We start from the raw sequence: 16,299 nt of genomic DNA on the forward strand, positions 1-16,299 counted from the left end.
CATACTCAGTGTAAAAAAATAAACCGAGCGCGAAAACATGGGCTTCCATGCATTAGAATAGGGCGGTCATGACAGTGCATGGTAGTGCATTTTCGGTCTCAGGAGAGTTATGTGCAGGCACCGCCAGGGGTACTGCCGATGAGCATCCATGTGAGACATAGTTTCGATTTATGCACCAATAGCTCCCTAGCGATACTTGAACACAACTCTCCTACGTCCACCGTGTTGCCCTTTCACATACACCCTGTTGTCCACCATGTTGCCCTATTCTGATGCACGGAAGCCGACGTTTTCGTTGTTCCGTTTATTTTTTAAGCTGAGTATGGCTTCCACAATTTTTCTGCAGATTTCGCACGCATAAATGCGCCATCGTGCGCCACCGGAAGTTCGTTAGTTAGGTAGGCAACAAGCTATGTGCCTAAATGCGGGTCATGTTTTTCTGCACACACCCTGTATATCAGATGATTGTGATCGTGAGTTATCGTCAGACAAATTGCCGAGCTCAGTGTTCTCAGACTGTGTTCTCAAACTGTGTTATGTGATGCCTCCGAGGGGTGATGCCATGGTTACAAGCCGGTCAGTACCTTCATGAAATGCCGACCTTAACTAACCTAACCTAACCATACAATGTGTAGCCGTACGTGCTCTGCCACGAGCACAGCTGCGAGGAGAAAGCACTACTACGATGGGTCAGTCACATCCAACTGCGGAAGCGATAAAAAGTTTGGGATTGGTTAGGAACTGGTGGACAGAAGAACTTTCTTATGGGCCGTCCTCGGTGGCTCAGTCAGTAGCGTGTCCGCCTGCTGATCCCAAGATCGCAGGTTCAAACCCGGCCAAGGATGATGGCAGAGCCCAGATGATGGGGGAGCTCTTGCTTCAATGAGTGGCAATACATGTAAGCCCATGGCACAGTAGAGCATGAAGGTTCTGTCCTCAAACATGAGTGATTAGCATGGGTACCAGTATTTATGATATTGTTATAATCTTCTCATTGCAACCAATATGAGACGTGCTGACTTGGCTTGTGGATTTCATGCAACTTGATTACAATCACATGGCTCAACTAAAATCGGAAAAACCATAAAACTCCCAGTCCTGGGTACAAGAACAAAACACACACACACACACAGCTCTGAACTGACATCCAAGATTTTATTTCCCCAAACAACTTGCTTTCACACCTTGTATTTTCTTTGTTATCCTCGTGTCTCAATGCAAAATGATGGTTGGAGTCTTGAAGCATTTCGTTTGTCCAGTATGAACGATGCATTGAATGTTGTGAATGTAGTGGCGTTCGTTACTGCTCCCTGAACATGGTGATCTAGATTGTCAATGTATGTTGAAACCAACAGAAAAGAAAAAGCTATAAACACATCTGCAGTGTACATGTTGTGTCGTACAGGCGATGTGTTTGAAGAATTTGTGTCCATAAGCAACATTCACATGTCACAAAAGTAAAGTTGATGTTACAGATCTTTGCACTGGAGGATTTAATGCCAGCACATGATCAGAGCTTCTTGAAAGTTTTTACCCCAATTTACTAGTTTGTGCTCAAGCCTACAGAAAGACAGAAGACATGAACACTATCTCTGTTACGTTTGTTCTGTCATGTAGATGACGAGCCACTAGACTGTCAGATTGAACAGGTGCCCTGGACAGCACAGGATGAGGAAGATCTGAAACTTGGAGGCCGACACTATGGGTTTGCGAGGCAAAGCACTGGCGTGATAGCTCGTCTCAAGGTTCGTAATATGTACAATGTTGCACAGATGCGTCTCTCACGTGTTTGTCTTGCAGGAGAGCATTCCTGAGCTGGTTGATATATGTGACCCCGAGCACAAGAGCTTGAAAGAGGCAAGAGAAGAGAGAGAACGTGTGGAAAATAAGCATTTCAATGAGGAGCACTACCTGTGAGTCCCACTCATCTGACAATCTTTGGGCAAATGAGGGAACCGTATAATCTGGATTGTAGGTCTCAAGACAAAACTAAGGCAAAGTGCATGCAATGGTAAGGAAGAGTGGGATGATTCATTGTACAGAGATATCGCAAAACAAAAGGAAAGTGCTTGTCCATCAGTCCAAGTCCTCCACCATTTCTTTAGGAAGTACCTTCCACGCAGATGAAACCCACACAGCTGAGACTGGCTTGTTATGCATCCCACGGATACAGTTTTTGAAGGGTTTGTAGAGGAGATGGTGTTCCTCTACATGAGGCCAGATCGCCGATGATGGAATATCCCAGAGGGCTGAATGTGCTGGGGGAACTTCTCAACTTGTGGCTTCATTCTAGGACATTGCCAATAGAACTGACTGGCGTGTGCCATGGCGGGCTGTAGTAGAGGTGCATCGTTGTCCTCAACGGGCCACTGCATCATTCCCGTTTTAAGACGTGGAGCAGTGCTTGCAGTAGAGGTCCGCATTGATACCACAAAGAGGAGAATGAAGACAACACATGGACGAGGGACAGCTGGGCCAACACCACCTAGATAGAGAAAGCCTGCTTACTCGTCGACGTGAAGTAACAATTAAGAGTCAGCCAATCAGGATCGTGTTTTCAGCTGTCGTCTGCGAGTAGTGATTGAACGTCCCCACGTACTAAACGGAAAAACTTCGCAATAAAGCGCAAAACGGTCCCATATCTTTCTCAAAACCGATTTTCTGGAAAGTGTGTTTCACTTTTTGTCTACAGATTCAGTTCTACAGGTTCCTAGTTAGCTGCAATCATTTGCGAGTTCTTGAATTCGCAGACTTCGGCGATTCGCAGTAGCAGACCAATTCTGACTATTTTATGTCCACCTAGCAAAGGAGGGAGAGGAGGCAATAAGCAGACGTTCTGTATCTAGGTGGCGTTGACTGGGCACATGGCTTGTGATTATGGCAGTGGGTAAAACAGCTGCATGATGGATGGGGCAAGCACGATGTAATCCAGGTGAGATCCAGCAAAGGACTAAAACGGCGTGGACAAGAAGGTGACAGTACCATGAACGGTGTACATGAGCGGTGAGCCCCAAGGGATGTTGTCAGAGAAGAGCCGGGTGGGGGCATCACGAGGCAGGTGGAGGCCAGAAGAAGAGCTCACTGTGGTTTTCCTTCCCCTCGATCACTCCTCTCTGCTCCGTTGGTACAGCCTGCCAATTTGGGGAGAGAACAATAGAAAAAGCGTGATGAGGGAATCTCTACATTTCCACACTAGGGGCGTGACCGAGAGGGGGTTCTCTAGAGGATTTGTCCGTTGCTCTTGCGGTGTTTCGGCTTCTAACGTTACGTTCACAATTGAGCGACTTGCACATGGGAAGATAAAATATCCGAAATTTTTACTTTTGTACGACTTAGATTTGTCAGAGAGCATTAGAGAGCAAATCTTACTATAATAATATGCCGTGAATGGTGGCTCCAACGTCTTTTCTTTTTGTTTCCGGGGTATATCGCCTTACCTGTCTTCTTGTGTCTAGTTTTCATTGTATCACGTGGTTGCAGTTGTATTCGCTTGTGATGTCCTGACTCATTAATGCACAGCCTCTCCTGCTTGAGAGGATTGACCTGCATTATATGTAAATAAACGAACAAAAAATGTGAATGATAAAAAGTTGACAAAATGAACGGCTTTCCCAAATTTTCTTTCCAGGAAGAATGAAAAAAAAAAGTTTAACTAACTTTCCCTTGTTCAGTGAGTTGTTCACCATACAAATAAAAGGTGGAGTAGCTTTTATTTGGTCTAACTCAGACAGGCATATGTTTTCTTGATATTTTGGCCTTGTTTATGCACTCTGTTTTGTCAGAATGTTTGAGCACTGCAGTGCACAGCAATGCAGTGCGGACTACACTCCGGTGGTCACTGTGACCAGCTATGTCAAGTATTGACAAAGCTTTTGCTCCCATTTGCATATCAAAATCCGGGGATGGATATATGAACACACGTGCATGTTTCAGGATTTTTTAAACGTGGAATGGCCTTCAATGAGGCTAGTTTCTCATTCTGCTAGTATCTCGTTTTTGCCTTTCGGCACGACGCTTAAATGCTTGTGCGCTCCAGGCTGGAGCATTCATTCATTCTTTGGACTCAGTTGTGTTCAGAGAGCTACCACTCTTGTGCTTTTGCTACCAAGTAGTTTAATAAACCGTTTGCTGTTTATTCGACGACTCGCCGGCCCATTTCGCTTCATGACAATATATACCTATATACGAGGGTGGTTCCATAAGTTTCCGGCCCGACCAACTTTTAATAGTTATAGAGACGAAACAAGTGTATCACTTTTCGACATAGTCACCCTTAACTTCGATGCACTTTTGACACCTTTCAACCAGCATTCTTATACCCTTGAAAAAATAGTCCGAAGTTTTGTCCGCAAAATGCTGGAAAACTTCCTCTTGCACCTCACTATCGTTTTGAAATCTCCGTCCTCTGAGATCCCTCTTCAAGTTTGAGAACAGGAAGTAGTCACTCAGTGCCAAGTCTGGACTGTAGGATGGGTGGTGGATTTCTTCGAAGCCGCACTCCTTCAGTGCAACCTTGGCAACAGAAGCCGTGTGGACAGGGGCATTGTCCTGGAGCAACCGGACACCTCAACTCAACCTGCCGCGCCTCTTTTTCTTGATGGCGTCTCGCAGTCGGTGCAGGAGTGAAGCATAATAAGTTGCATTCACTGTGGTGTTCCTCTCTTTGAAGTCGATGAGGAGGATCCCGTGACAATCCCAAAATATTGTTGCCATGATCTTCTTTGTGGATTGTGTGACCTTGGCTTTTCTTGGGGTGCTTCTCCTGGTTTGCGCCATTCCATCGACTCCTTTTTCGAAAGGGGATCATAGTAGAGCACCATAGTCTCATCCCCTGTGACATTTGACATCCATATTTCTTCTTCGTTCTCTTGACAGAGCTCCAAAAACTCTTTGGCACAGACGACGCGCTGTTGCTTTTGAACTGACGAGAGAAGTCGTGGCACCCATCTCGCACTGACCTTTTTCATGTGAAGGCCTCGCCGATGATGCGAAAAACGGTTGTTTTGGAAAGCCCCAGCCTTTCTGAGATTTCCTTCACCTTCAGACGCCTGTCACTCAGCACTTCCTCCTCGACAAGAGACAAATATTCTTGTGTCACCACTTCCACTGGACGACCATCGCGTGGATCATCTTCAGTGGACTCTCGCCCCGGTCGAAACTGCTTAGCCCAGTCTTTTACCGTTGTGTACGATGGAGAGGCTTCCCTGTACACGTTGTCCAGTCGCGCTTTAATTTCTCTAGGCGAAAGTCCCTCTTTTGTCAAGAATTTTATCACAGCGCGGTACTCGATTTTTTGTATTTCAACTGAAGAATGCACCCTGGCTGTTTGAAATCCCGCTCTCCAGCCAACAAAAGCATGGATAGGGTTGAGGGTGGTGCTCCGGCCGTCTAACAGATGGCGCCACGCGTCCTTAATCGCATTTTCAAATTCGTGCGCATTTTCTACCTCGGGCCGGAAACTTATGGAACCACCCAGGAACTTATGTTGCCAGATGGCAACCCCGATCCTCGGCCATTGATCGGCTTGTAAGAAGGGGGCAATTTTTCAAGCCCCTTTTTCTTTTTATCCTTGAACTATATTTTGGTTTATATGGTACCAGTCAACTGCACAGCTGAGCAATGCTCTACGACAGTGTGTCTTTGCGCATGAGAGGAGGTCAACAGAAGAGAGGTCACGTGACTGTCCAAATAAAGAACCCACTCGTCAAACACATGGGCATTGTTTGGAGGTATCGCTTTGGTAGCTTCCACTGTTTTTGTCGCATGTGCGGGAACGTGCATGATCCACCTCAAGCTTCTTTCTTCCCTTATTTGAAGGCCAACAGTGATGTCACAGCCTTCACAAATGGACAAAGGAGTTAGCTGAAGGAATATGCAGTCCCTTGACCTACTTGCATAGCACATATGGAAATTCTGTGCACTTTAGTACTACTGCATGTGACAAGCTTGAACCTATCGAAACTGTTGCTGAACATACCTTGGTACATCCATCAAAATTATAGCTCAGCTCAGCCTGTACTCCTTTTGCAAGCCAGAGCACACTAGATTTGGCTTGAATCATGCTGCATATTTGCATGTTGAGGCTAAGATTGACCAGAAAGGCAAAAATTTGTTGTAAGGGATAAGGTTAAATAAATATTCTGGTTGTATGTGGTTGTGTTCTGCATCTGATGCATATGCCAGTGTTTGTGGGGAAGGTATTGTAAGAAAGGTACCAGAAGTCGGAGGCTGATCAACTCTATAAGTCTATGGTACTGTTAATTGGGCGTGAAATAAGCTCTTGAACTCTTGTACTTTACAGGGCTGATCTGTATGATGGTGACACCATTGAAAGCCTTCTCTGCGAACCTACTACCACGAAGTCTGGTGAGCCGTGGGTAATGTGTGGGTGTTGTATTGTGTTATTAGGCATATGCTTTTGCAGCACAGTTCTCAGAGGAAGAGAAAACTCGGATGTGCCGGTTGCCACGTCGGGAATATATCCTTTTTGTTTTCAAGATCCTATGGATACTTTTTCATTTAGGTTTCCTTGACGGTATTACACATCTCCTGAAGGAGAAGATGCAGCAGACCCTACTCCTAGGCCTAGCGGATATCCTCTTTGCCTATGCTTATGACTTACGAATAACCCAGGGAGAGCACTGTGTAAGTGTTGCATGGCAGGCAGTGATGTGGCAACCGTGGCCAACAATAATCATTTCTTTGGTGGACTTTGCCTTATTGCACAATTAAAGAACAGTTCAAGTACCATTACATCAAATGTGGTGTACCCCATGCCACTGTCCTACGCCCGCTCCTCTTTCTCATATTCATAAATGACCTTCCTCAATCAGTTTCTTCTTCTGTTTCTTTGTCTGCCAACAGCTGCAACTCTTACTAGGCTGCCTCTCCTGCCAACTCCTTAACGTTACTTACAGAATAGCATTAGCACATGGTGCGCCATGTAAACAATATGTATCGACACTGACAGATGCAAGTAGGTGTGGTCCTCTTGTTAACATTCGTCGTGTCCCTAGTATTACATTAAAAGCAGGGTTGGTACCGGAAACGGTAGTGGAAACGTTAACTACCCGAATTCTGCAGGGAATGAAAGTAGAAACAGAAACAAAATTATTTTCGTTTCCATTTCCAGAAACAGAAGCAACATTCTGAGGTTGTAACTGTAGCGGAAACTGAAATCATTTTAAGTTTTTCATTTTAATGTAATCTAGTTTAATACATGTATTCCTATTCTCCCATTCATTGCTCATCACTTTAACTTTATGACAAAATGCATATCGACTGTGTGAGTGACACGGGCAGAGACGTCTCAGTAGGGGGCTGACAACAAGTCCTCGCGAGCGGCACTTCTTGGCAAAACAGTCTTCTAAGTCCAACCTGCGTGAAACTGTACTAACCCACATGTAACATGATCACTGTGCTTGACCGTGCTCGTGTTTGTGCCCAAGTTCGAGCATGGATGGTCAGGAAAGACTACTTTTTTTTCGTTTCCTGCTTTAGTTATGACACAGTATGTGCAACTCAAGGCAATTTTTTGTAAGGGTTAAAGTGTTTGTTGACAGTTCAGAAAGCATGTAAGGATAGTATATTTACAATAACAAGCGTAGAGCGTGTGCAGAAATGGCAACGTAGTATATACACAGCTGCACACACATCCTTGTAATGTCACCGTAATGTTGAGAACAGACAGAACGATATCGAGGGTACGGAAACCGAAACTGGTGTGGAAAATAGCCTGGAAATGGAAACATAAGCAAAATTCTGTTACGGAAACCTCTACCAAAAATTGTCTGGGAACAAAAAAAAAAAATCCAATTTTTTAGGTACCAGAAACAGAATCGGAAACGTTATTATTTTCGGTAACCAACCCTGATTAAAAGGTCTTTACTGCAGCACACTTAGGTACATAAAGACATAGGCACATGCAAATATCTTGGTACAGTCATGCCTGACTTATCCAGAGTTCAGATATCTGGAAAACTCGTTATCCGGACCACATTCCCGGGAACGAACCTGCTACCATTGAATTTCGTCTCTGTTATACGGATTTCGATATCCGTATCCGGACAGCAAGTACGGGCACCAATCTTCCAGAACCTAGGTCATTCGGACTCGCTTATCCGGTCGCTTATCTTCTGTTGCTGGCATGTGCTGTGTTCGCATTGTTCCGGAAAAGGGTCACATCTCACCAGGGCATTCTGTACTGTTTGACTCCCCTTTCTTCAGAGGTCACTCCTCTTTGGTGTGTGCGGGCACACGGTAGAGACTGTAGACGATAAGCGGGACAGGTGCCCCGTATGCACCGGGCGCAAGAAAGCCACATGTAAACGTCAATGTCCAGGCCGTCCGAAAGCATCGCCTGTCTTTTGGCCTACGCCAAAGACATTTGTCAAAAGACAAAAAACATGTGCCACAGGCCAACTTTCTGAGACATTACCCTTCTTTGAACAGCAGGGTGACGCAGGGGGTGCTGTGGCTGTGACCAAAATTCTGTCAGAGTACTAGTAATTCTGCCTACTAATTTCAGGCCTACTACTTCTCATGAATTTTTGAACTAACAATATTTTCCTTGTTTCCTTTTCTGGAGCTTTTCCCCCAATTTCCCAATTTTTCAATGTTTCCTCGAAGGTTTTCTTTGTTCAGCTATCTGGAAAGTTGTTATCCAGACGGAAAGCGATGACTCCCGAGGTGTCCGGATAATCGAGACATGACTGTATATCTATATTACCAGTGCACAACTCTCATGTAACCATAAAATCAGACGAAACTTCAAACAGACTTCTATTAACTTTAAAGAAACACATTGTACCACATTTATATGACCTACACAGCAGCATGAAACGGCTAATATGATATCCCAATGGTGTGATTAAAAAATATATAATTTCCCAGATTGTTGTTTTTATGAGCTCCGTTTGTGCCTACATTGGAACAATGTATACCTTCCAGTGTTTGCTGTTAAAAATCAAACTGTGTTTGTTGCTACTTAAGTGATTCAATCTCAAATCAGGCAAGGTGGTCCGGACACCATGAGTGATTTTTATTGAGAAAATATATGTTGTAGCCTGACTCAGACTGAGAATGGGACAGCAAGTGTTTTTTCTCTAGTCTCCGTAGTTCCCGAGAGAAAAAATCCGGAAGAATATGGCAGGTCTGGCGCGCTTTCAGGCATAGTGATTTTGGCATTCAATATCTGTCTAAGGAACACGTTCACAGCTTTGAACTTTTTTTCCACGCACTGTCAGCTAGGTTGGCTTCTAGTGCACGGGTTCGGTTCCGACAACGATTTTGTTATTTTGCAGCTAAAAATACGCAAATTTGGTGGCGACGACGAAAATCGCTCATATTCTTGCAGCTACAGCGGCACTTGTGTACATGCAGGTGAAACGAGAAAGGCATCTCTATGTAGCGGAGACTGAGTGAAAGCATACTGAAGCGAAAAGAGAATGGAGTGAAAACGAAAAAGACAAGTAACAGGTAGATTGCAGTAACGAGGTGCCCACTTTTGCAACAGAATCTCTTACTAGCTACAAATTTTAGGAAAGTAACTAACTTGTTACTTCTTTCTTCAACAAAGTAATTTGTTACCCAGTAATGAGTCAGGTACAAGTATGCTTCAAAATTACTGGTAATTTAAATGTCACTTGTTACATTAGAAAGGAATTATATAAATGTCACAGAATATATGTTACAGCTAATGAGAAATAGCAACCATAGGTGGAGAATTTTCTATCTGCCACGGGAGGCTAGGGCCCGATGTCTCTTCCTACGATCTGCACTTATGATGGCAGTGACTGTTTCAGGAACATGTTGGCATGCTTTATGGAAGGTGTTAGTACCAATGAACTCACTAAAACTTGCTATTCAACAATAGTTGTAAACTCTCTTATTTGAAATCTGATAATGAGAGAAAAGGTTATGAGAAAATTACGAGCTCAACGCCAAGGCACTCTACAATCAGACCATCGAAATATGGGTGATGGGTAGCACACCATCGAAACCGCTTTTTACATTTCCTGGAACTTGAGTTTTGCCTCTACAACGAGCCTAAGAGCTGCACATACTATAATTATTTCATTTTTATGTATTTTGTTTGCTTTGTTTACATTAACTTTTGAGTCTATTTTTATTTATTTTTTAGTAAGGGGAGGCGGGGGTAACAGAGCTTTAAAAATGATACAGAACACCATATTGCATCTGTTTTTCATGAATGCTATTTCAAGCACTGGGTTGCTCATTTTTGTTGGTGAGGCTGGAACATGCAGAACGGAGTGCAGTCAGTGCAGTAATACATGAGGGTCAGTTTTGGTGCAGATTTCCCACGTATTCTCTAACGAGTGCACACTCTATGGCCAGCAGAAGAATTCATGCCTGTTCAAGTGTGTCCCTTGTACTGTCCTTATTGCTGCTGAGTTATGACATTGCCTTCATGCAGGTGGAATCTGCCTGGACAATAAGCAAGCTGAGTGCTACATTGTCATGGTTCGAGGTAAGCACATTAGTTGCAGGCTTCACAACATCTCCAGGGTTCCTTGCATGCAGGATTTGAAAGTGCAGAGAGTGTCGTTCAGAGCTCTATCCGCAGGAGCCTCTGTTACCCGCTCTACCGCAGTTGGAAGCTGGCACAGAAAGTCCTGAGTGATGTCATAGTTTTCCTGCGCAGAGGTACGTCTACATGGCATTATGTCACAGTCACATCAACTGTGCGGAACCCCTTTTAGAGCCTGCCAACAGGTTACACACTAGAGACAACTACAAGCTTGCAGCAGTTTGTGTGCCCATATAAAGCTGCAATGAGCTGACATTTAACGTGGCTCGAAATCTTGCCTCGTCTGTCAAGCTGTCCACCAGGAGTCACCATGCAAAATATTTTCGCTCTGCGGTGCGTTATAGCTGCGCAGTCGAATTTACAAAAAACAGTCGATGAAAGCAGTCGCGGATGGCCAACACGATGTGCTCATGATGCTCTGAAGGGTCCGTGCCTTGTTTCTTTGTTTTTTCTTGGCAGTTCACGTGCTGCTTAGACATGCTTGAGCTGTGCCTCTGTACGTCACGGTCACGTGAGGGGAGTAGCATACGTCACGACGTCCTCTCGTTCCGCGATGCACACTTCTCATGGGGAAAAGGATTTTTCAAAGGTTTGCAGAACGGAGCCCTCACGCTTGCTCCACCTGCGCTCATCCTTCTTTCGCAGGAACTTATTTTATTCGTTGGAGAAACGCCTCTGCACCAAAAGATGAAAAAATTTTTGGGAGTCACCTCAGCGCTCCTTTAAGAGTCTGTACCTGCGCTATAATGTGAAAACTACGATGGTGGACCAAAGTCTTGCATCACTGGTGCAACATGTTTTTTTCTGTGATTTAGACAGCGGTAAGAGGTAGACAGCATTACCGTATTTACTCGCATAATTTGCGCACCTTTTTCACCAAAAAATGATGCAAATGTTGGGAGTGCACAAATCACGCGAGACATTAACAAGACGACTTGAAAAATATGTGCAAAATCTGTTAAAAGATGTTAGGTTTCTGTTAAAAGATGGGCATTCAGGTGAATAATACAGCATGCGTTAGGTGCAGCCGCCTTGCGGAATGCGGACGCGTAATGTTGCCAGAAGTTTTCCTCACATGTTCCCTCTACGTGTTCTGGTCGTTGTTCTCCTAAGCCAGTGCGACGGTGTCGCACAGCTTCGCGCTTTATTGTTGCGAGGGGGGTAAAAATGTCAAAACAGAGATAAGGTTCCGTGCAGTGTAATCCCTTTGATCTTATCTCCTCTACCAAAGGGAGAGTCATTGCTTGCATTGCATTGTACTATGCATCTGCACCATCGAGGTCGTTAGAAATACCAGCCTTAAATAAATACCAGTCACGGGATAACGCGATGATGTCACGCACGAAAGTAGGAGTGCATAAATTACGCGAATTTTTATTTTCACAACTTGTTTAGTGAAAAAGTGGGGGTGCGCAAATTATGCGAGTAAATACGGTACAACACTTGTTATTATCTCAGGATGTATACCAACATGGAACACCTGGGAAATAGAGAATTGTCAGGGAATTTTGGTGCAACTGGAGAAGTCAGGGGATTGTCAGGAAAGTTTCCAAAAAGCAGCTGCCATCAGGGACAATCGCAGACAAGTGCCATGACGATACGCGGCCAAATAGCGCGTGCCGATCAATGCGGCCTGATGCGGCCACGCTGCAGCAACGTTGCCGTAAGTAACCAGTTCGACAATCTGACAAGCTACCAGAGGGTCATAATGAGGCACAGTACCTAGTCCCCCACTGTAGGAAAAAAAAATTGGTTCTTTTAAACATGTACGGACGAAACGTGGTAGTATTCCAACTCTGTTTGTCTGAGTCTCACTAATGATCTGTATTATTGACATTATCAATAAATTATCTGTTTTATGAGTGATCTGTATCAAACGTCAGAGGAGGCCACAAGTTCCCTTTTGTTTTGGTCAGGAATTCGCTTGAAATAGTCAGTGAAGACTGAAAAGTCAAGGAATTTGAAGGCTACAATTTGGAGACACCCTGATCTACCACTTCAGATACCCACTAATACATGTTTTGCTATTTGTGCAATTTAAAAGTGGGGGAATTGGCCAGATTTCTAAGAATGTTACGTTGCATCTGCTCCAAGCACAGTGAAGCATTATATGATCAATTATCACTTTGGCACCAGTGATACACGCATTATTTTGAAGCAGGGACATGCAGTGTTTTAGAATTGTATGTTACGAGCACAGCGGAAACATTATAAAATCCATTATTACTTACCGCTTCATGCATCAATGGTCACTATCGGCCTACTATCTAAAGGCTCTTCCAAAATGCTTTGTGCACATCTCCATTTGTTGCTGTTATTGGAAAGGCGTCTTCAGTCTGGGAATCCCACTGTGCGACCAACTTGCTCATGTGTAAGATGTCGCGCATTATGCTGTAGACCAACCCTCTGCTAATGTTCACCTGTCTAGATAAGATAAGAAATTGACAGTCACGTGTCTGTCTTCAAGCATTAGTCGCTCAACATTTACTACCACATTTGGTTCTGTTGAGTGTCCTTCTCTCGGGTCATCCTCTGAACTGGTGCGACCAAATTTGAATTCCCGTTTTTATCATTTCCCCCACTTGTACTATGGACATTGCTTACCATACTTGGTTTTGTCCAGCATGGTACTTACTCCTCCTTCCACGTCTCTAACTTAACAGAAGTTGTGATGACAATAACAAACAATCGTATTACAAATGAACCCACCTATAATTGTGTGAAATTATAGATCTCTTGCTATAATGCTCTTACAACATAGGGAGGGCAAGAACTTTCTGACCTACCCTCTTATGCATTGCTTGTGGGACGATATCATGTGGGCAGAGTATTGTCATCGTATTGGCATGTAAAAATAAGTTTTAGTTACACTAGGCAAGCCCAGATTCGTTTAAATGCACCTGCTCACCTGCCCTCTTGTACCTGGCTGCTTTCAGGAACATGTTCCGTGGTGCAGTGCCTACTGGATGTGCATGCCATTTTTGAACAACACGATTCATGCTATGTTCTCAATCAGCTGTACATGGATGACTATGCTTCTTGGTCACAGCATCTGAGGTGAGGGACTGGCACCATATGAACATGCAGGTTATGTATACTCGTCTGTTTGTTTTCAGGACAGAAACTTTGGAGGGACTTGCTCAAGAGTTGAGTGAGGTGAGTGCAAACGTGGCATATCGTGGCAGTTAGGAGTTCTCAATACAGTTGCCTGAAGGTTACTAGAAAAAACAGAACACAGAAAACTAGAAAACAGTAAATTGCAAAGGCTGAGAGAGAGAGGCTGAGATTTAAGCCTCAAGAAAAATGCCCAAGTAATGATCTGCAAGAAGACAGTTGGTGAAAGCTCGGGACTCGAACCCACACCTCTCTGATTGCGTGTGTGATTGTCTTAGTCGTTCGTTCAGCCTGCAATTTACATCACTACTAAAGGTGCCTGAGTTTGTCTGTCTGTGTGAGAATGTGAGCGTGCATGGAAGAAAATGGGAGACAAAATGGTGAGAGTGAGTGTGTCGACGTCTTCATGAATAAAGTCTTGTTGTACTGACGAGTTCGTGATGTCGGCATAGTGTTCACTGGTAGCACCGGCACGCGCTGACTTTTCGTCAACTGCTGTCTTTCAGGAAAGTTTATTTACACAAAAGGCCTTTTTTACTCATGTTCAACGATTCAACCAACATTTGCTGTTTTGCTCGTATTTGCACTCTGCTATGGAGTTGACTGCGCCTCAGCAGGATTCTTGTTCTGCGAGAGTACGGGTGACCGGTAGAGACTTTTGTATGCATCTCTTTGTAAATCCATCTGATGCCATTGTCACCAAAAGCATGGAAGGTGGTAGCAGGCATGCCAATGTTTACAGCAATGTTGCTAAGCTGGATTGGCCTTGATGGAGCATTTCATGCTCGCATAAAAAATTATCTCTTCTAACAAGCAGATAGATATAATTGCATCTGCCTGTACCTAGGGTTCAGAATTTTTGGTGTATTCATTTGGCAATGGTCAGGGGCGTTTGCCAGTTTTTTCCCATTTGGATGGATGGATGGATAGTAGGGGCACTTCTGGCGGGCCTCTTTGTAACGAGGGTCCAGCAAACAGCGAACTGTGCGGACATGCCAATAAGTTTCCTGCATTTCAATTTCAGTGCCCTTTCAATTTTCAATGTTTCTTTTCATTTGCGTCCCTGTCTTTCTGTGGTTCATATTTGGCTTCCGGTTCATGTGGTGGCGCTGGCCTCTTCTCCGTTGACTTTGCTTGGTACTTCGCGTATGTGTAGGTTACAACTGCCTTTGTTGCCCGGTACTATTTCGTAGTTTGTTGTCGTTGAGCTGGGTCCTGTTTGTACTGGGGTACTCCTTGCTGCGATCCTGTTTCTGTCGTTCCTCTCTGTTCAGTGTCATCCACCGTCTCAAACCGCGTTTCGTTGCTGTCACCTCTGGGTTTTCTCCGCTGGTCGCATAGAAGCCGAGTGCTTCTTCTATAGGGCATGTCCGTTTACCTCCCAGGGCGACGCAGTCCAGTACAACATGCAATATGTTCTCCACAAGTCCTTCCTTGCATAACTGGCAGTGAGCATCGATGGGCTCAAACTTGCTCCTCCACCCTTGTGCGCAGCACTCCACACCTTGCCTCAAACAGTCTACCGCTTTCCTGGGAGTTATCGTAGAGCCCAATGACATTTGCTATACGTGTCTTCTCCGTCCTATAGATTTCCAATGCGTTTTTTTTCTCCATGCTTGTTCTCCATGTATCTGTTTCTGTTGCCGCAACTTGTTCTCGAATTTCTTTGTCCGACAGTCCTGGTGATGTCCTTTCTAGGAGCGTAACAGGTATATTGTACTTGGCTTCTAATTTTCGCGTTCTAAGATTCCACCGAGTAGAAATTCCCGCAAACAACGTCATTTTGTATATTATTCTTGGCCATCTGTGCTCTTCCATGTTCATCAGCCTGTTTTCGAATGTCGCTTTGCTACTTGTTTCCCTTGCTTCAAATGTGGAGAGGCCAAGGTCTCCTATTACAGCTTCATTGGGTGTTGATCTGTGTCCTTTCAGTGCCATTCTTCCAATTTCTCGTTGTTTCTGTTCAAGAAATTCTCTGGTACTAGCAGACATGCACAGTACTGCATTAGCATACGTTATTGTGGGCACCACGACGGTTTTCCAAACTTCCCGTACCACTAGTGTGTAGTTAAAGCTCCATTGTGCCGTCCTATTCAGATATCCAATTGCTCTTTGTACTCTTCCTCTTAGCTTTTGTTCATACTGTTGGAATCCATGCTGTTTTTTGAAAAATTTTTAACTGTTTTGGGGATGCCTTTCGGAGAACCTCCGAAAAACTCAAAATTTCCCAGAAATTGGGGGCTTTTGTGGTTGCCTCCTGATTTTTGTCAAGTGAAAACACTAAAACACCCATCGCCTTCTCTTACCGCTTAGCTAGACTCACGGTTGAGGGCTGCACCACCGTTCAGGATTAGGAAGTTACCTTTGATGTGGAACTAAACTTCAAAGCAAATGTCTCTGATTTGGTCAGCCACAGTATGAGGATGCTTGATCTTATCTCTCGAATCACTCGTGGTGTCCACAACCCTTCCTCTTTTATAAGACTTTATTTTGCATTGGTTTGCCCTAGAATTGAGTTTGCATCAGTTGTTCAGAACTGTTACAGAATCACTCAGTCATGTGTTAGGAAAGGTACAAAAGAAATTGGCTACAATCTATTATGACAGATACATTTACCGTAGGTTCTATTATTCGTA

General features: G+C 44.2%; 1 protein-coding gene across 1 annotated transcript in view; it reads left to right on the top strand.

Moving 5' to 3' along the window:
* Nucleotides 1-16,299, top strand: part of LOC135396424 (protein SHQ1 homolog) — a 34,286-nt gene that overhangs the window by 14,972 nt on the left and 3,015 nt on the right. The window contains exons 6-14 of the mRNA XM_064627387.1: nt 1,618-1,745; nt 1,801-1,913; nt 1,976-2,011; nt 6,302-6,366; nt 6,425-6,645; nt 10,436-10,493; nt 10,543-10,665; nt 13,486-13,606; nt 13,666-13,705. Coding sequence (XP_064483457.1) covers nt 1,618-1,745; nt 1,801-1,913; nt 1,976-2,011; nt 6,302-6,366; nt 6,425-6,645; nt 10,436-10,493; nt 10,543-10,665; nt 13,486-13,606; nt 13,666-13,705 — 905 coding nt within the window. The remainder of the gene's footprint in view (nt 1-1,617; nt 1,746-1,800; nt 1,914-1,975; nt 2,012-6,301; nt 6,367-6,424; nt 6,646-10,435; nt 10,494-10,542; nt 10,666-13,485; nt 13,607-13,665; nt 13,706-16,299) is intronic.

This window comes from Ornithodoros turicata, chromosome 6 (assembly GCF_037126465.1).
Source record: "Ornithodoros turicata isolate Travis chromosome 6, ASM3712646v1, whole genome shotgun sequence".
NCBI classification, from domain to species: domain Eukaryota; kingdom Metazoa; phylum Arthropoda; class Arachnida; order Ixodida; family Argasidae; genus Ornithodoros; species Ornithodoros turicata.